The 17,964-nt window shown below is 36.3% G+C and overlaps 1 protein-coding gene across 1 annotated transcript; it reads right to left on the bottom strand.

Moving 5' to 3' along the window:
• On the bottom strand, positions 11,811 to 17,747 carry LOC109225984 (chaperone protein dnaJ 10-like). The gene is made up of 10 exons (XM_019390811.1): positions 17,426 to 17,747; positions 16,931 to 17,064; positions 16,079 to 16,138; positions 15,630 to 15,712; positions 15,157 to 15,319; positions 14,948 to 15,077; positions 13,440 to 13,598; positions 13,186 to 13,355; positions 12,469 to 12,549; positions 11,811 to 12,112 (listed from the first exon to the last, which is right to left on the bottom strand). The coding sequence occupies exons 2-10, from the start codon at positions 17,015 to 17,017 to the stop codon at positions 12,029 to 12,031; spliced, it is 1,017 nt and encodes a 338-aa protein (XP_019246356.1). The 5' UTR covers positions 17,018 to 17,064; positions 17,426 to 17,747; the 3' UTR covers positions 11,811 to 12,028.

Here is a 17,964-nt window from a genome sequence, read left to right as displayed (position 1 = left end):
TTAAATTGAAGCATTTGTTGGGCCTTGAAACGTGAGGATTTCCAGCATTCACTGGGCCTTAAAAGGAATCCAGGAATAGAATAGATAGTTTGTTCTATGAACTGTTATAGCGCAACTGGGCCTCAGTGTGAGCCCAATTGGCAGGAGACTCCCGCAATAGGTAGATGGGTAATACCAGTCCACAAATACTAGGATGATTCTTGTATAACTGGGCCTAGCTTGCACCACCCAAATGTTATATTGGGCCCAGCATCAAATTCGAACATATTCTTGGATCTTCACACAGTGAGTAAAATTGAACATTTAGCTTTTTACAACTGGACACAACTTTAGAGGATATCCAAGGATTTAAACTAGCATAAATCTCGCAATGGTCTAATGTTTATTGTACAAGATATGATCACGTATTATCACTTAATCAAGATATTAAACTACATAAATTAGTTCGAATCTATTATCAAAACATCCAAAGTAATCTAACGACAGTCCGAAATAGTCTAGGAACAGTCCATGTTAATACAGTCCAAAGTTCATTCGTACACAAATTAGAATCAAATCATCTTAAACTTTCATATCTACTTAGCTATTCTAATTAACAAACAAAGTAAGTACAATTTAGGAATCAAATGTGCAAGCATTCTCTTTATTTCACTCCATTTATAGTTACATCAAGCCGAATTTGAGCATGTACCTGGAATTTGAACCAAAATGGAAGAGGAAGAAGTCAGCGGTAGTAAGCAGTAGCAGCTAATAGCCAAGCACTAGCTCGTACGCAGTCCAGCAATAACAGAAACAGACCAGATCGAGATATAAGGACACGACTCCAATAACCACGTAGCAACCTAGATTGAACCAAGACGAATTGAAACTAAACTTAGGAGGAGATTTCTGATCTTCAGCACTAGAAATAACTCAGAATACTGATTTGATCTCGAATTTGAGCAAATTAGATTAGAAAACAAGACCAATCTTAAAACAATATAGCAGTCTTCTTTTACTGGGCTTCTCTTTTTTTTTTTTGTATGTTTTCTTTTGATTTTTTTGCAGAAATGAGATCTTAAAAGTAACTTGAACTTCAGGATTCAGATTTTTCTTTGAAATTTTTCAGAGGTCCCTCTAACTTGTTGAACAAGGCAGTGTATGTGCCTTTTTATTAGGCAAAACTAAGGTTAAACTTCAGATTTTAGTTTTCTTTTTAGTCCCTTTCTTATTTAGTTTCTTCGTCCCTCATTCTCAGACTTCTTACCCAAGTAACAACACTTATTTTCACCAAAACTACACTAAAGTCTTGTTCTAGAAGGTCCTATACCCATTACAATTCCCACACTACCTTCCTTACCTTTACATTACCATTCTCAATAAAACTACCCTTTCCATACCCAAGCTACCCCTGAAATTCCCTTGGATTACTAGCTAACTAAACCTCTTACTTTGAACCACAGTCAAGCAATTTTAAAACAGTTATAGCCAAAAAATCAATTTCAGGCCGATCCAAACTAAAATAATGGGACTACCAGTCAATTGACTCTCACAAAATCAAAGTACCAAGACTTAAACTAGCCCGGAATTAACGAGCAAATCAAGAAACAGACCCTGAACTAACAAATATTCTAAATTAATAACATAACAAGAAGAACTGAGAACCCTAATAGGAAAACTAAGAAGAACAGGAAATCTTACTTTAATAAATTTATCTGATAAATCACACTAACACATAGCTACCAAGATCACACAGACTAATAACCAAGGCCACAAATCAAAACAAACATAACGGAAATTAAAGTGTATCGAAGTTAGAGGTTTAACAAGTATGAAACAAGAAATCAAACTAAACAAAATAAGAAAGGAGAACCAACTTAACTGGACGCTCGATGACCTGACACTCTCCGATCTGACGTTTGATACCAATCCGGTGACATTCGACCACCACTGGAATCTCTTCTCTTTTTTTAAGTTAAAAAATCCTTTTTCAAAGATATACATAGGAATACGGGGAATAATTTGCAAATAAAATTTAGGTTTCGAATTAGGTGGCGGGTTCGAATTAAGAGGGTTTCCCCTTTTGTTTGAATTCGGACTTGAATTCGAGACCCGAATTTATAAATGTGAATTAATTAGGCCCCTTTAAAGACGGAAATGAATAGAAAATCTTAGTCTACTTTAGGTTAGCCATAAAATAATAAAACGAGATGAACCTCGCTAAATAAAATTGCATAGATAGCGAGGCCCTCATTAGTTGCTTGTAATAACATGCTTAGAATTCGGGACGTGCCGTTTAGCGAATTTCACGGTTTTCCCTGCAAAGATGATAATCCGCTAGTCGCTATAGGCACGTTTTAATAAGTTTACCTTCTTAAATACGGGTACGCATTTCGCGCAATCCAAATCCAAATCCTAAAACGTTGGATAAGAGGTGTTGAGGATCCGGGTGCATTTCATGTGACGTGATCCAAAGGCACGCTCTTAAACGGCGTTCACTTTCGTAAAAAATAAATTAAAAGCGGCAAATAATCTTGAAAAATTGCACTATAGGTTTAAACGTGTATAAAAAATCAGATTTTAGCCATTTATAATAATTTAAGCGACCGTGCTAGAACCACGGGATCTGGGGGTGCCTAACACCTTCCCTCGGGTCAACAGAATTCCTTATTCAGAATTTCTGGTTCGCAGACTCCAATTGGGAAGTCGAATTTTTCCTCAATTTGGGATTTAAATTAAACCGGTGACTTGGGACACCAAAAGCCAATCTTATCCCAAGTGGCGACTCTAAAAATAAATAAATAATCCCATTTCGAATAATATCACTTTAAATGGAAAAACTCCCTTATACATTTATCCTTCGGGGTGGGTGTGTAAAAAAGAGGTGTGACATGTAGTACCCCTTGCTTGAGCTTCTCCCTCATGAAATGGCAATCTATTTCAATATACTTTGTTCGTTCATAAAAGATGGGATTAGCAACTATTTGAATTGCTGCCTTACTATCTGAGAATAGGATAACTGGTTGACGAATTGGGGTCCCTAGTTCTGCAAACAGCCCTCTCAACCACACTATCTCAGCTACTGCAGATGCCATACTCCCATATTCAGCTTCAGCACTGCTTCGAGAGACTGTGTGTTGCTTCTTCAACTCCAAGAAATTAAGGAATCGCCAAACATAACAAGGTAACCACTGACTGATCTTCTATTTATTGGGCATGCTGCCCAATCTGAGTCACAGAATCCAACCAAGACATCAGCTTGTTGTCTTCTCATGACCACTCTCATGCCTGGCTCCTGTTTTAGGTATCTTACCACACGAGTAGCTACATCCATGTGAGATCTTTTGGGAGTTTGCATGAATTGACTCAAGACTTGTACTGCATAGCTAATGTCAGGTCTAGTGACTGTAACATACAAGAGCTTTCCAATCAATTTCTAATAACTTGTGGCATCTATGTCAAGGCCTTGGCTGCCAATCCCCGTATCATACTCAAGTGAAGTAAGCTTCTAATTGAGTTCTAGAGGTGTAACAACAGGTTTTGCTCCACTTAAGCCCATCTCTGAAATGAGTTCTAGAGTATATTTCCTCTGATTAAGAAGAATTGCCTTCTGACACCTCAAAACTTCAATACCCAGAAAATATCTTAACTCACCTAAATCCTTCACCTTAAACTTCTGATGCAGTACTGACTTGGCTTCATTAATGAGTTTTATGCTGCTTCCTGTTAGCAATAGGTCATCCACATAGGTTAGGATAAGGAAAAATTTCACATAAGAACAACTGAACTCCCTACTTTTCAATTTTATAGCCCATATTTTAATTTACAACCAACTAGCCCAAAAATAATAGGCTAATACTCAACATTCAACTCCAATAGGTTCTCAAAATTACTACTTAATTTTTAAAAAAGATTGCTCAAGTTTTTAAGTTAACTTTTAATTCAGTAATTGTGACTCAAATATTAGTTCAACAAACCAAATCCACTTGGGTAGTGAAAATTAGATTTTTAACAAGCTTAAATATGTGGGTTTAAATTCCAAATTTGATTTCGTGAGAATTTTGGAGTGGGTATTATTTAAACTTGTTAGAAATAGTATAAGGAGGTTGTATATATAAAATTTGAAGTCATTTAATGGAGATTTGGACTGGTTTTAAACAAGAATTGCAACTGAAAATCGTGGAAGAAGTTCGTCTACAGACGTTTGCATAAAGGTGTATAATAGTGTATAAGATGTGTTTATATACTCATATACACTATTATACAAGATTATACAAAAAATTGACTCGTCTTCTTCCTTGCGTCCTTTATGAAATTTAACTCAAATCTTGCTCAAATCTACTCCAAATCACTTCAAATTTAAATCTTGAACTCCTTTTGATATTTGCAATCAATTGGAACAACACCCAATCCAAACAACTAACAAACTCAAAACATCATATTTTCGAAAGCAAAGCTTTGAATGGCCTTCAATGGTGGACTTCTACTTTTCAATTTTCTTACATTACAACCAGGCGACACATGCAGATAAGCAGAAAATACTCAGCCCCTTGAAGCATATGTAGAAGATGTGAGAAGAAGAGAGAGTGAAAGCAATGGTTGTGAGAATACATATTTAACTCCATAGCTTTTAGAAGCAATGATTGTAAGAACACAGATTTTGAATTTGTCAGTGCTTTCAAAATATGTACAATATGGGCTAGGTAGGGTAAAACTTAAAAACATGGGCCATTTTTTGTTATGGTGTGAAGTCATGTGCATTTTTTTGTAATTCTTTCTTAGGATAATCACAATCTCATTTCCAGACCTATTAGTGAATAAGGAGTAATCATAGGCACTCTGACTGAAGCCTGCACTGAGTAAGGGCTGCGAGCTTAAGATTCCGCTACCTTGATGCTTGTTTAAGTCCATATACGAACTTCAACAGCCTACAAACCTTGTTCTCCCCCTATCTTTGAAAACCTTGTGGCAAGTCCATGTAAACTTCCTCATCTAGGTCTCCTTGTAAGAAAGCATTGAAGACATCCATTTGATAGAGGCACCAGTCTTTGGAAGCATCTAATGCTATGACTGATCGAACTGTCATCATTTTTTGCAACTGGTGAAAAAGTCTCATGGTAGTCTAGGCATTCTTGTTGATTATATCCTTTGGCAACAAGTCGAGCCTTAAACCTCCCCACCTCTCCATTAGCCATGTACTTGATTTTGTAGACCCATTTTGATCCTATAGCGGATTTTCCAGGTTGCAGGTCCACCACCACCCAGGTCTTATTGTCCTCTAGAGCTTCAATCTCCTGTTTCATAGCGTGTATCCATCTGTCATCCTTCACTACTTCCCTGAAACTATATGGTTCTGTAATTGTTGAGAAGGCCATGATGTACTCCTTGTATTTCTGTGTGACATTATCATAAGATAGAAAATTTGATATTGGATAAGGACATTGAGAATCCTTCTTGCTACCAACAAGATAATCTTGCATCCAAATAGGAGGATTCTTTGTTCTAGTTGACTGCCTAGGGAGAGAAGTGGAAGCAGGATCAGTTGGTGCTATGGGAAGTTCAGCTGGGGCCAGTTCAGTTGATATCTGTGAATCTACATCTCCTGGTGTATCTGCATGATCAGCTACATCATGATCAGCTACATTTGTGGTATCTGCTTGTTCTGCTATATCACCACTTTGTCATCTGCATCATGAGCTGCATCTGCATCTGTACCTGTTTCATTGAATTCCTGGCTTGTTGAAATATGAGAGGTCTAGATGCATGGTGATCATCTCTTCCCTTTGCATTGTCTCAAAGACATCATCTATGTGACTTGGGGATTGATTAGTAGGAACAAATTGTTGGTGCTGTGATGTAAGAAAAGGAAATGTTGATCCCTGAATATGACATCCCTGCTTACAAAGAAAGAGTTAGTAGTAGTTCTGTCAAACAGTCTATACCCTTTCTGAGTAGTGGAATACCCCATTAGAACAGCTTCCCTGGCTCTAGGTCCAGATTTGTCCTCCTTCACCATATTTGTAGCATAACACAAACATCCAAAAGTTTTCAAATGTGTTAGTGAGGGTTGTCTGCCATGCACCAACTCAAAAGGGCTCTTACCACTTAGTACTCTAGTAGGATGTCTGTTTATAAGATAAATAGTTGTTTGCACACATTCCCCCCAAAACTTTCTTGGTATTCCAGCCTGAAACTTCAGTGCTCTTGTAGTGTCTAAGATGTGTCTATGTTTTCTTTCAGCCACTCCATTTTGTTGTAGGGTGTGCACACAACTACTTTGGTGAATTACTCCATGATCTTGCAAAAAAGCATTCCACTGATGGTTAAAGAATTCTTTACCATTTTTTGTCCTAACTGTCTTAACACAAACACCAATTGATTATGTACCATACAAAAGAACTGTTTTAGAAATATGATTGTTTCACTTTTCAACTACATGAGAAAAATTCAGGTTACTCTAGTATAATCATCAATAACTGTAAGAAAGTATTGCTTATTATCATGTGTAGCTACCTTATAAGGTCCCTATACATCCATGTGAACAAGCTGAAAAGGCTTAGTACTTAGGTGCTCACTAATAAGGAAGTTTAACCTATGTTGCTTAGCCAATGGACAAACAGAACATTTATTGTGTATTGTACTGTCTACTTTATTATGCAAAAAAGAAACATGCTGCATTACTGCAATGAAGGATGTCCTAATCTCCTGTGCCAAGGTTTTCCTGTATCTTTATTCTTCTCCACTGAACTGATATGAGTAGCTATTTGTTCTGTTCTTCTTCCTCTTATCAGGTAAATGCCACCAGTTTCCTTACCAATCCTCTTTACCCTGCCACTGTAAAGGTCCTGAAGACACATAGTTTTGGCAGGAAGAGAGCACCACATTGTAAGTCCTTGGTTAACTTTGAAATTGACATTAAGTTAACTTAAAGTCAGAACATACAACACATTTTCCAATTTAGTATCTGCTGAATCTGTGTAACATCACTACTGTCTCCATTTGGTAATCTCACTTTTTCCCTTTTACAACTATCTACATTCTTGACATCTTGTAGTAATTCTAGTGAAGATGCTATGTGGTGTGTGGCCCCTGAGTCCACTATCCAATTGTTATTATAGACACTTGAGGCAAGAGATACATTATTATCTGCCATGTTTGCTTGTGTTTGATTGTCAACATTTGAATCCTTGTTGAGCAAGTGAAGTATTTGCTGGTACTGTGCTTCAGTAAAGAAAAAATCTCCTTTCTGTTGTGCTGCTCCCTGTGAATTGGAAGTCGATGGTCCTTCCACATTGTTGACTGCAGTGAAAGGTCCTTTAGTCATATAATCTCTAGTCTGATGACTCTTTTTCCCTTTGCAATCTTCAGGATAACCAATGATTTTGAAACAATTCTCTTTAGCGTGGCCCTTCATATGGCAATGCTCACACTGTAGGAATTGTTACTTCCCTCGAAAACCATGACCTCTTCCAACTTGCATTGCCATAGTATCCACCTTTTCTGCCATTGCACTACCACCCATAGACTATTGGCTTTCATCTTGTGTGATCATAGCATATGCTTGGTTGAGTGTAGGTTCAGTCGTCTTCATCAAAATCTGTCTTCGAGCTTGGTCATAAGTATCATTCAAACCATCCAAAAACTGCATCAGCCTCTGTTGATGCAGATGTACAATATATTCCTTTGATTTCACACATCCACAGTCCGGAGAAGGAACAAGCACATCATATTCAGCCCATAACTCCTTCAGTTTTGTGAAGTACATAGCAACAGAGTCATATCCTTGTGACAACCTCGAGATTCCTCTGTGCAATTGAAAGATCCTCACGTGATTCACCTTATCAATTCGCTCCTTAAGATCTTCCCACACTGCATGTGCATCTGATGCATAAATGATTCCACTCAGTAGATCCTTCCACATTGAGTTCATAATCCACGAGTACACTATCGCATTGCACGTCTCCCATTCCTTATGTAGATCATCTTCAAATTAAGCTTTAATGCACAATATAGTAATGAACCCTAACTTACGCTTTGCTTGAGAGCGAAGCGCATAGATCTACTCCACAGGCCATAATTCTCAGATCTTGTGAGTTGAATTGGAATTAACACCAGTCCTGGGGTGTCGGAAGGTTGCAGGAACAAAGGATGAGTGTAATCGATTTTCGTCTTCTCCGCCATTGATGTGTGATCTCAAATTCAAATAAAACGCAAAATCAAAGAAAAAACAGTAACAAAATCAACCTAATTTTGCAGAAATTTCATCAATCTGCTGGGAAATGATGAACACAGTGATGAACTTCAATTTAGCAGATATTAAGAGAAGATTTTACTGAATTGAGCCTTTGCATCCATGAATCGTCCTCAACAGCTCTGATACCATGTTAGCAGAGGAAGCCTGGAGAAGAATTTCTGGAATTGAAGAATAGCTCAATGAGCTAATTGAGTACAAGACTACCGACTATATACACCTCTAACTAACAATTAGTCACTAAGTAACTAAATTAACTCTAACATACCCTAACTTCTAACATGTACATTTAGGTCCCCATATCTTAATAACTTCTATATACTTCATTAAACTATATATTCCAATAGTTTACCATTATAGCACTATGTTACAAACTATGTCAATATTTCTTATCAACCCCTATATCGCATAAAAAATGTTTTTTTTCTTTTAACATTGTTGTTCGGACAGTTTGCATGCAATTCAACAAGTTCATCATTGGATATTCAATATCTTTCATCAGTATATATATACATGACTAAAAAATTAACTTTATTTATCACGGCTTAGACATATGAAATGACTTTGATCATGCCTCTTTTTGGATATAAACAAGAAAGAGAATATTCAATTACTATAAGTTGAGGTAGTGAAAACAATAATTTGTACTTGTCAAGAGATAAAATTATGCTAAATTTATCTAGTATTAACTAGATTGGTACAAGTACGAGGGAGAGCGAAAGAAATTAAACCACCTTGAAATAGTAGTAACCACAAAGCTCAATAAGAACAACGCTCGATGAATAGATGAATAGTAGGGGTCTTTATAGGGGACAATTCTGTGTGTTTTTGACATGTAAGTGGAGTTTAACAGATATTTTTTTAAAAGTTTTTTCGGATGAATTAGGTGAGTATAAAATAGCTTTTTGGGGATTAGTGCTTTCAATTATCCAATACGACAAAGACAACCCACCAAATGCCATATTGAAATTTGAAAGGACAGTGGTGGAAGCTGATATAGTGAAGCACTATGCTCTCCTTATCAATTTGATATTAGCAATTTAGCATATCATTGGTAGATAAATTCTTTCGATTTGTTCATTTTGAAAAACAAACCATCAAAAATTGTGGTAAAGTAGTAAGTACTCTTTCATTCTTAATTAAAGATTGCGAGTTCAAATCCTGAATATAAAGTCGCCTTTAGTGAAGAGCGCTTTACTCTCAAAGTGAGACTTTCTAATACGAATTCGAATTAATTAGACTCAAAAGCGAATACCAAACACCGAGTGGGGGAATAAGGGACCAAAAAAAGCTACTTGCTCCTCCTACCTGAATGGTTAGCAACTTGTCAATTGGCTATTACATTGTAGAGAATAATAAATCAAAATAAATGGTGCTCGAGAAGTATCCGGCTTTTCTCAGTGAACATTATTGTCCATGCAATTTTATAATGAAATCTTAAATCTTTTTAAGATTTCATTTTAAAATTGCCTGGACAATGACGCTCACTGAGAAAAAAAGTGAGATATTTTTCCAATCTAGAACTATTATTCTCTGAACAATACATATAATAGCCAATTTACAAGTTTGTTCCATAAATTTAACTTAAACGTTCCGCGTTTTATTTGTTTAACATTCTTTTAAACCCGGTTCATTTAAGAAAGAATGGCGTAGGAGCTCCATAATTTTTCCACTTCGACATCTTTCTTTTTTTCAAGTCCTATGGGATGCAAAACAAGTGTAAAGGTACTTTTGGTACTTTATGCATGCTAAATTTATGTGTCAGTTTTTTTATTTATTTGTTAATCACTCAAATATTAACAAATAAATTAGACGAAAAGAGTACGTAACGTCTTTGTAATCTTAAACAATGAATTGAGGAGGATAATAAAAGAATTCGGAGAGTTAATTGGTATAGATTTAAATATGATTAAAATATATATTTTCTCCTTAATAATGAAGGCCTTTTGCCTATAGTATGGACAGATGTAAAGGCTTTATAGGCATTGTTGAATGAATTAACTTCAGCTTAATTTTCTAAAATACAAGCATATTAGAATTATAGATTTAATAATAGGATAACAGAGACCAAAGAAAATGGTACTATTAAGAACTCGAAATATATAATAAGTCTCTCTAAGAGGAGAAGACCCATGGAGATTCCTGAGCAAATTTACAGAGAAATTAAGTTGTCGTGACAATATTTTTCAACATCAGAAAAATTTCTTGTATCACAAAACTGATTCAATCTATCAAAAGTGTACTTTAAATTTTCATCAATTTCGACCTACCGTTACATTACGTTTAAATTAAAGTATTAAACTGGTCTCCTAACACTAGAGTCAGTTGATCAGACTTTTCCTGTCCATTATACTTTAGAATTAGAAAAATCAATTGCTCCCCTCTCCGGCTTGTAACCATTTCAAAAACTCTCCCCCTAACTCATCACTATAGGCGACGAACGGACGGGTCGGATCGGATATGCGCGAATTGAAAACGGTAATGAAAAAACGGATAAATTATCCAACCCGGTCCATATTTAACACGGATAGAAAATGAGCTAACTGACTGATAATATGGTTCTTATCCATAATTGACCCGTCTTTAAAAAGTTCATTATCCAGCTCATTTTTTAATGAATAATATGGATAAATAACTGTTTTTTTAATCCATTTTGCCACCACTACTCATCACTAACACTCACTTCCAACCCTCACCTTTTTCTTTTCCATTCTCTTATTTTTAAATAGAAGTGCGCAACTTTGACTTTTAACAAGAAAAATTATCCCTTTATCCAACTGCAAAAGCTAAGAGGGTTTAAAAAATTTCTATGTACTACAAAGTCAAAAGCAATTGGAGACCTACCGCCTATTCGGCCAAGCTTTTTTGGGTCAAAAGTACTTTTTCTTAGTCAAAAGTATTTTTTTTCAAAAAATTGAGGTGTTTGACCAAGCTTTTGGAACGAAAAAAAAGTGTTTTTAAAGAGAAACAGAAAAAAATAGTTTCTCTCCAAAAGCACTTTTGAGAAAAATACACTTAAAAGCAATTTTTAAAAGCTTGACCAAACACTAATTGCTGCTCAGAAGTGCTTTTCAAATTAATTGACCAAACACAAACTGCTTCTTACCAAAAGTACTTTTAAAAAACGCACTTTTGAGAAAAAACACTTCTCAAAATAAGCTGATTTTTGCAGTTTGGCCAAAAAAGGCTACTAGTCTTGTCTGTTATTTGCAGTTTGGCCAAAAAAGGCTACTAGTCTTGTCTGTTATTTGCTTGTTTGGCTTTTTGACTTCTCGGTTTATCAAATCTTAGGATCCCAGGTATCATCACAAAGAGGTAACCAACAAATAATGCAACTATGGGGATCTCATTTCATCATAATTTTTTAAAATAAAATTCCAACAAGAAAGTGTACTAGAAATTGAACATCTTAACGTTAAAAAGAAAGAAAAAGAAAGTGTGCAACAAGGTCAAAAGTATGCACTCAAGAAAACATAGCTCGAGACTAAGGCCAAGCAACTAACTACTGCATGATTGGACTTCTATCCATCTCACTACACCAACTCACTGAAATGCAAATAGGGATCGGAAATAATCTAAATATTCACGAAGAATTAAGAGATCTTGCATATACCCAAATGAAAATTGATCCAAGACTTTCCACAAATTGAGATTTGGCTGTAGAAGAATCGACTGGTATTCGAAGAACAGGGGGATACGAAAAAGTAACAAGAAAGGTACACCACGTTGAACAAGTCTCAAGCACAAATGCACAGTTATAAGTATCTACACAAAAAATACAGTGAAAAATATTTAGCTTCATTTAGAGGATGTACCACCATCTACCATGTCTGTATTTTCACTGCGCAAACTGCTCTCTCTTCTGTACATTGGTTTCGCACCCTGAGAGAGCAAAAACAAAGAGTCTCCACATTACCATACAAAATCTCAAAAATTGATTGGAAAATATTTGTTGATGAAGGAAAGATAAGAAACAACAAATGACAAACTTTCTGCTCCTTTTTTTTAATCACTCAAATGGTTATTGATTTATAGTTTTGTCTATGTCATCAATGGCCATTCATCAAGATTTTTTCAATGGCCACAACCATTACAAGGAAACTACAATTTTGATCATTTTAAAGAAAATTCTAATGATTTTTTTTTCTGGGATGAAGGCATACAAGTTATGAACAGAAAGTTTAAAGCAATCCAGTCGTCCTGCAATGCTCAAGAAAATATCTTTGATCCACACTCACCTGAAAAATTGTCCCCAGCTTTTTCATAGCCCTAGCACGTAGCCTGAGAACATCCCTAGGAACATTGGGCTCTTTAAGGACCTACAAAAAAAACAAAAAGTAAACTTCATTAATGTAGAGGCTCCACATTTCATAAATATGTAAAGATTATTCTATTTGGTGCTGTAAGTTAGAGATCATTCAGTATATAGAATGTACAAAAGATAGTTCCTACACCTTCCCCCCCTTCCCCTCCCCCCCCCCCCCCCCCCCCTAAAAAAAAAGTGTCCCAAAGATGATGTAAGAATGTAGAAAAGTGAAATGCTCAGGACAACCCAGACGAGACAAGGACACTTAAGCAACAACTGGAGTTGCAAACCATGCTACACTGCAATAACGGATATTACTTTAAGTAAATTAATTTGTCATCTAATCTATTGGTTAGATTCACCCCTTCCAATTTGGAGTTGATCTACTTGAGTACAGCATTAATTTTATGTGAACAGCAGCATCTGTAGACTGTGGCAAGTCACAGGTAAATATATCCTTCAGCAATTCAAGCACTCAATAGAGAGCGACATAGTCAATGAGGATTTTTTTTTTTTTTTTGAAATAACATGGTTAATAAGGATATATAGAGTCGGCCCCCAACTTTCTTGGGGTTGAGGAGTAGTTGTTGTAATTCGAGCAACAATAGGATCCAACAGAGTTGGATAAGGAAAAATTGGTTGTGCTTACCGCTTGGCAAACACGTGATAAAGTCAACTCAATATCCACCACATTGATTTGCCAAAGGGATTTGATCATGATATCCTTCTTTTCTTCCATTGTTTTGATTGCATCCTCTACTTTGTTCTCCTCATGGTACCTCTTCTGTTCCTCTTGTATTTGAAGTAAAGCCACAGCCCCTAAACATAAACCAAAAGCATGTTACTGCTAAATGTTACTATGAACAGAAGTTGGAAAGAGCAAGCCTGTTCAATGTTTATCACCTGAAGCCGCCATTGCTTGTGATTTTATTAGGTGTCCTTTGTCCCTTACCCATTCTGCCAAATATGGCACCTTCATGAATCTTTTCAAATTCCCAATTTCTTTTGCAGCTTGCCTTGTGTAGATATAGCCAATAGTATGCAGCATAGCCTCACCAAAAGCTGAAAAGATGACCACATAAAGAATATATCATTTCAGAAACTGAAGGTCCTCAATATCTGATGGACACAGCATATAACATGACAACATCGTGTCATCGAATCAATAAGACAAATGTTAATAGCAGGTCCTATATCCCCAAATCATTATCGCCTCTAGCATCTGACTAGGGCTGCAAAATTAATAGTCGCACCCCAAAGACAATAAAGAAGTCAAAACAGATAAATCTCCTGATCTCTCCCTTTTCTTTTTTGATTGGTGATCTCTTCTAAATCTTTCCAATCCAGCCGATCAAAGCATTTGAAAAGCAGTGGAAGCAATGTAACAAAACACTGCCACAGGACAAGAAAGCAGCACTTGCGGCCTTCCGGGAAAGCCTTTGGGCACAGTCAGAAGAGAAGCTTTTGAACAACTCGATAGGAATCAAAGGGGAAAGTTCCAGTCATTGCCGTTCTAACAGTTGTAACAAGATGTGAACTACAGGTGTGGTTCAAGAGAATAGAAAATGCTAATAGGAGATATTACTCAACTAACAGACCTCTATGGTCAACGGCAAGGCTAAGAGAATTTTGAAAGCATCACGGATGATATCTTAAAATTTTGTTAGGATCTCTATAATGAAGGGGAGAGTTGGGGACTTGAGTATAAACCTTTTTATATCATTCCACTTTCAAACAAATTGGAAAGCCATTCTTAATGGTATCGGATGATGAAAGAAATATGGACTACATAATGATAATTGAAGGTGTTAAACGAGGGAGACAGCACGTGATGTCTGGGTTAGTCACACAGTGGGGGTAGAGGGGCATGCCAATTATCCACCGAGTTTCGAGCTGTGCATCACTGACTCTCGGTGATTTCTCTATTTCCCCCAAAGAGAGAGAGAGAGAGAGAGAGAGAGAGAGAGAGAGAGAGAGAGAGAAATGAGACAAACCTAAAATCACATGGAATGAAGTTGCCTCAAAAGATCTACCTTCTCTGTGAAATTGGCTAAAAACAGAACACAAGCGAAAAATCACAAAGACCATACCAGTTACTGTTAGTGTGGATTAAGGCTTAGTTGTTGTTACACTTACATTAGTTCCATTGTTTACGGGGTGTCTTTTTAGTTTGATTAGATGTTTGTATGTTGATGCAGGGATTAGTATGATTAGAGAACCTCTACCTTTAGAAAACCCTAACTGTCTCAAATGAAAAATTATTAAGTATCAGAATTCAATAGGCCCAAAAAGAGCAGAATACTTATAGTGGATTTATATAGCCGATGCCAACTAGTTCAGTATATAGGTGCGATTGATTGATTAACCTTTTAAAGAAACAAATAATGGACAAGCAGGTGAAACAATCTAACCAGCTTGAGCAAGAAGTTGCGCTTCTGATTTTGCCCATTCTAAAAACTCATCCTTTCGGCCTTCAACATATGGCTGAAGACGTTCTTTTAGAATTGTTGTCAGTTTCTCTACCCTTTCCTTTTGCAATTTCTGTAGTTGAAAGAGGATTACTTCAATGAACTGCAATGAACAATTGACCATTTATGAACACTGCTTGAAACAAGAATACCTTCAATTTCTCTTGAATATTCTGTCTACGAAGCTCAGGAACAACTTCGTCCTCCTCCTCTTCAACAGCTTGTATGGAAGCCAATCTAAGATCCCCAACATAATCAACAAACACATCACTTCCAAACAGCATTCCAAATACAGCTGCAGGGTGCATCAAATCCCTGACAAAGGAGAGACAACGTGAATACATAAAATAGCTTTCTCCGCCTGAATTCTTAAAATACGGAAGTAAACAAATCAGTATTTTCCCTATTATCTTCTCAACGTTGATTCCACAAGATCACTGTTGATTGTCAATTTACTGACTGCTGGCACAAGTAGTAGACTCTTACTAATTTTTGCAGAAAACGATTAAGTAAGAAGTACAACAAAAATAGTTTGACAATTCAAAGAGGGCCACAAGAAACGGATGTAGCTTTAAATAAAAGGGGCTAACACAAATGAATTCAGGTTTTCCTATTGCATACTTACTTCGGCATGTCTTCTTTACCATATTTGTCATAAATTTCACGTTTCTCGGGATCGCTCAACACCTGATAAGCCTCTCCTAGAACCTTCAAAAGTGAACAATAAGCAGAAAATGAGAGAGTGGCAGAGGAAATTATAAAAGAAGTTTTAATGACATCACTCCTACTCATACAAGCATTCTCTCCATCTTTTAATTTGAAAAGCACTTTTAGTCATAGGATGTTTGAAACATGTTCAAGCGCAGTGCTTTGTTCAACTATCAAACACAGACTGATGACGACATCAGCTTGTATAGTAGGAGCTTAATAGAATGAGAATTCTACAGCATTGCTATTTCCACAAAATTTAAAGCATGGCAATTCAAAGTGTCCAACAGAGTTTGTTAACCTAGGTGCCTCAGTTGAAAACAAAATTAAAAGATCTAAGTATCTAACAGATCTTAAAGGTTGTACCTGGAAATTACGAGCAGCTTGTGGGTCCCCAGGATTCTTGTCTGGATGCGTAGTCCTTGCCTAATAAAGAACGAGATATTAGTGCAAGTGAAGATGTCAAGGATAACTTACAGATTAACAAAAAAATATCAAGGCTAAGTTAAGGTTCCTTGCAAGCGTACACTAAAAAATAGCTCTAAGCTCATTCCAGGGAATTCCCTGACCTTTATACATTAGAATGTCTTGGAATCAGACACATATGCTAAGAATAATTGTCTTTTCATAAGTAGCCATTGATATATTACGGTTAACAACTAGTTAGTCATAGCACAAGTGTACTTGGTGAATCTAGCCTAGAATTTCAAGAAAATGATCCTTTCGCCTTTGGGCAAATATATAGACGCCATGTTGGGAATAAAAATGTAAAACACTAAGAAGAGCTACTTTTAGAATCGCATTTCCGTGCTGTATGACAATAGAAGTCCAAACCAGTTCAGATGGCAGAATATTGTGATAAACAGACCAAACAAATGCGCATAAAACAACAACCGTGCCACAATTCCAATCCGTGGCTGAATTCTCACCGTTCATGTCACTCCATTTAAGACCGTCTCAGTCCAATATTATACATTTATACTAATATTTAGTTTCTGTAGCACTACAAGTTTTCTACAAATTCTACTAGCATATAAATCTCTAACATGCCTAGAAGACAGCTAGCAAACACAGGACTTAAAATATATATACTAACATGACTAAAAGAAATGCACATCTAATTATCAAGTAGATATAAATATATCTAGAAGAAATGGTACGAGTGCATACTCAAAATTGAAATAGAACACCTTGAGTAATAAGCTAAAGCTAAATCACCTTTAAGTAGTAAGCTCTCTTAATTTCAGCAGGAGTTGCATTCACTCCTACCCCCAATAAGTCATAGTACACTGTGTCCTTCACCATTGCTAATCAAATGCAGTTCAATTGACTGCAACCTGAAATCAATCAACCTGGACCAGAAAACAAATTACTAACAATTACACTATTAATTCAGATACAAATATAAGGATGTACTCGGCTTGCAGCGCAAGACAACACAAGCTATACAATAAAAAATCCAACCAGCCACCAAATATTATAGCCCCGTAACATGATAAAGACATAAACCAAAACATGAAATGTGCTGTAGATACCAAAAAACACCAGAATCATATGGTGAATCTTGTTTCCTTTATTATTACACACATTTGGGGGGGGGGGGGGGAGGAGCTGAAAGAAACAAAATTTAGAATAGGGGTTACCAAACGGAACACGGAACTATCACAGGGGGAAAAAATCAGGAAAGAAGATAAAATTTGGCGAGAAACTCACAATGTTGCAATTTGATAAAAGGCTCAAACTTGGGACTGATTTTGCAGAAATGAGAAATCGTTGAATTGAATTGGGTCTAATCAATTGGAGCTGTATGAATCTAATAATAAATCTTGATGATATTTCAATTATATTTTGTGTATGAACATTCAGATGTGTGGCTGTGTTGCTTAAGCGCGTAAACCAATCGCCAATTCTCTGATAAATACAGAAACCTTAACCGCGGATTCTGCTAATAACCAAATTGATGCCTCATAAATTCTTGTTATATATTACGACAAAACAGATGTTTGATTCGTTAAAAGAATCTGTGCAAAACGTGGCTTTGATCTGCAACTACGACCGACGACCACGTGCAGAATGCGTGGGCCTCTGATGATTAAACGGTCCAGCCCCCTCTAATTGGTTGTGTTTAACACTTCTTTGTTTAAGAGAGTTTTTAACTCCGTAAATAGTGGTGTAAGAAAACATTTGCAAAAGGAATTTTGCGCAGTATAGCTACTTTTCAGGCCGATAAATATTTATCTATCTATCTATAT

This window comes from Nicotiana attenuata, chromosome 1, assembly GCF_001879085.1.
Source record: "Nicotiana attenuata strain UT chromosome 1, NIATTr2, whole genome shotgun sequence".
Lineage (NCBI taxonomy): Eukaryota > Viridiplantae > Streptophyta > Magnoliopsida > Solanales > Solanaceae > Nicotiana > Nicotiana attenuata.
This window is presented reverse-complemented; position numbering and strand designations above follow the sequence as displayed.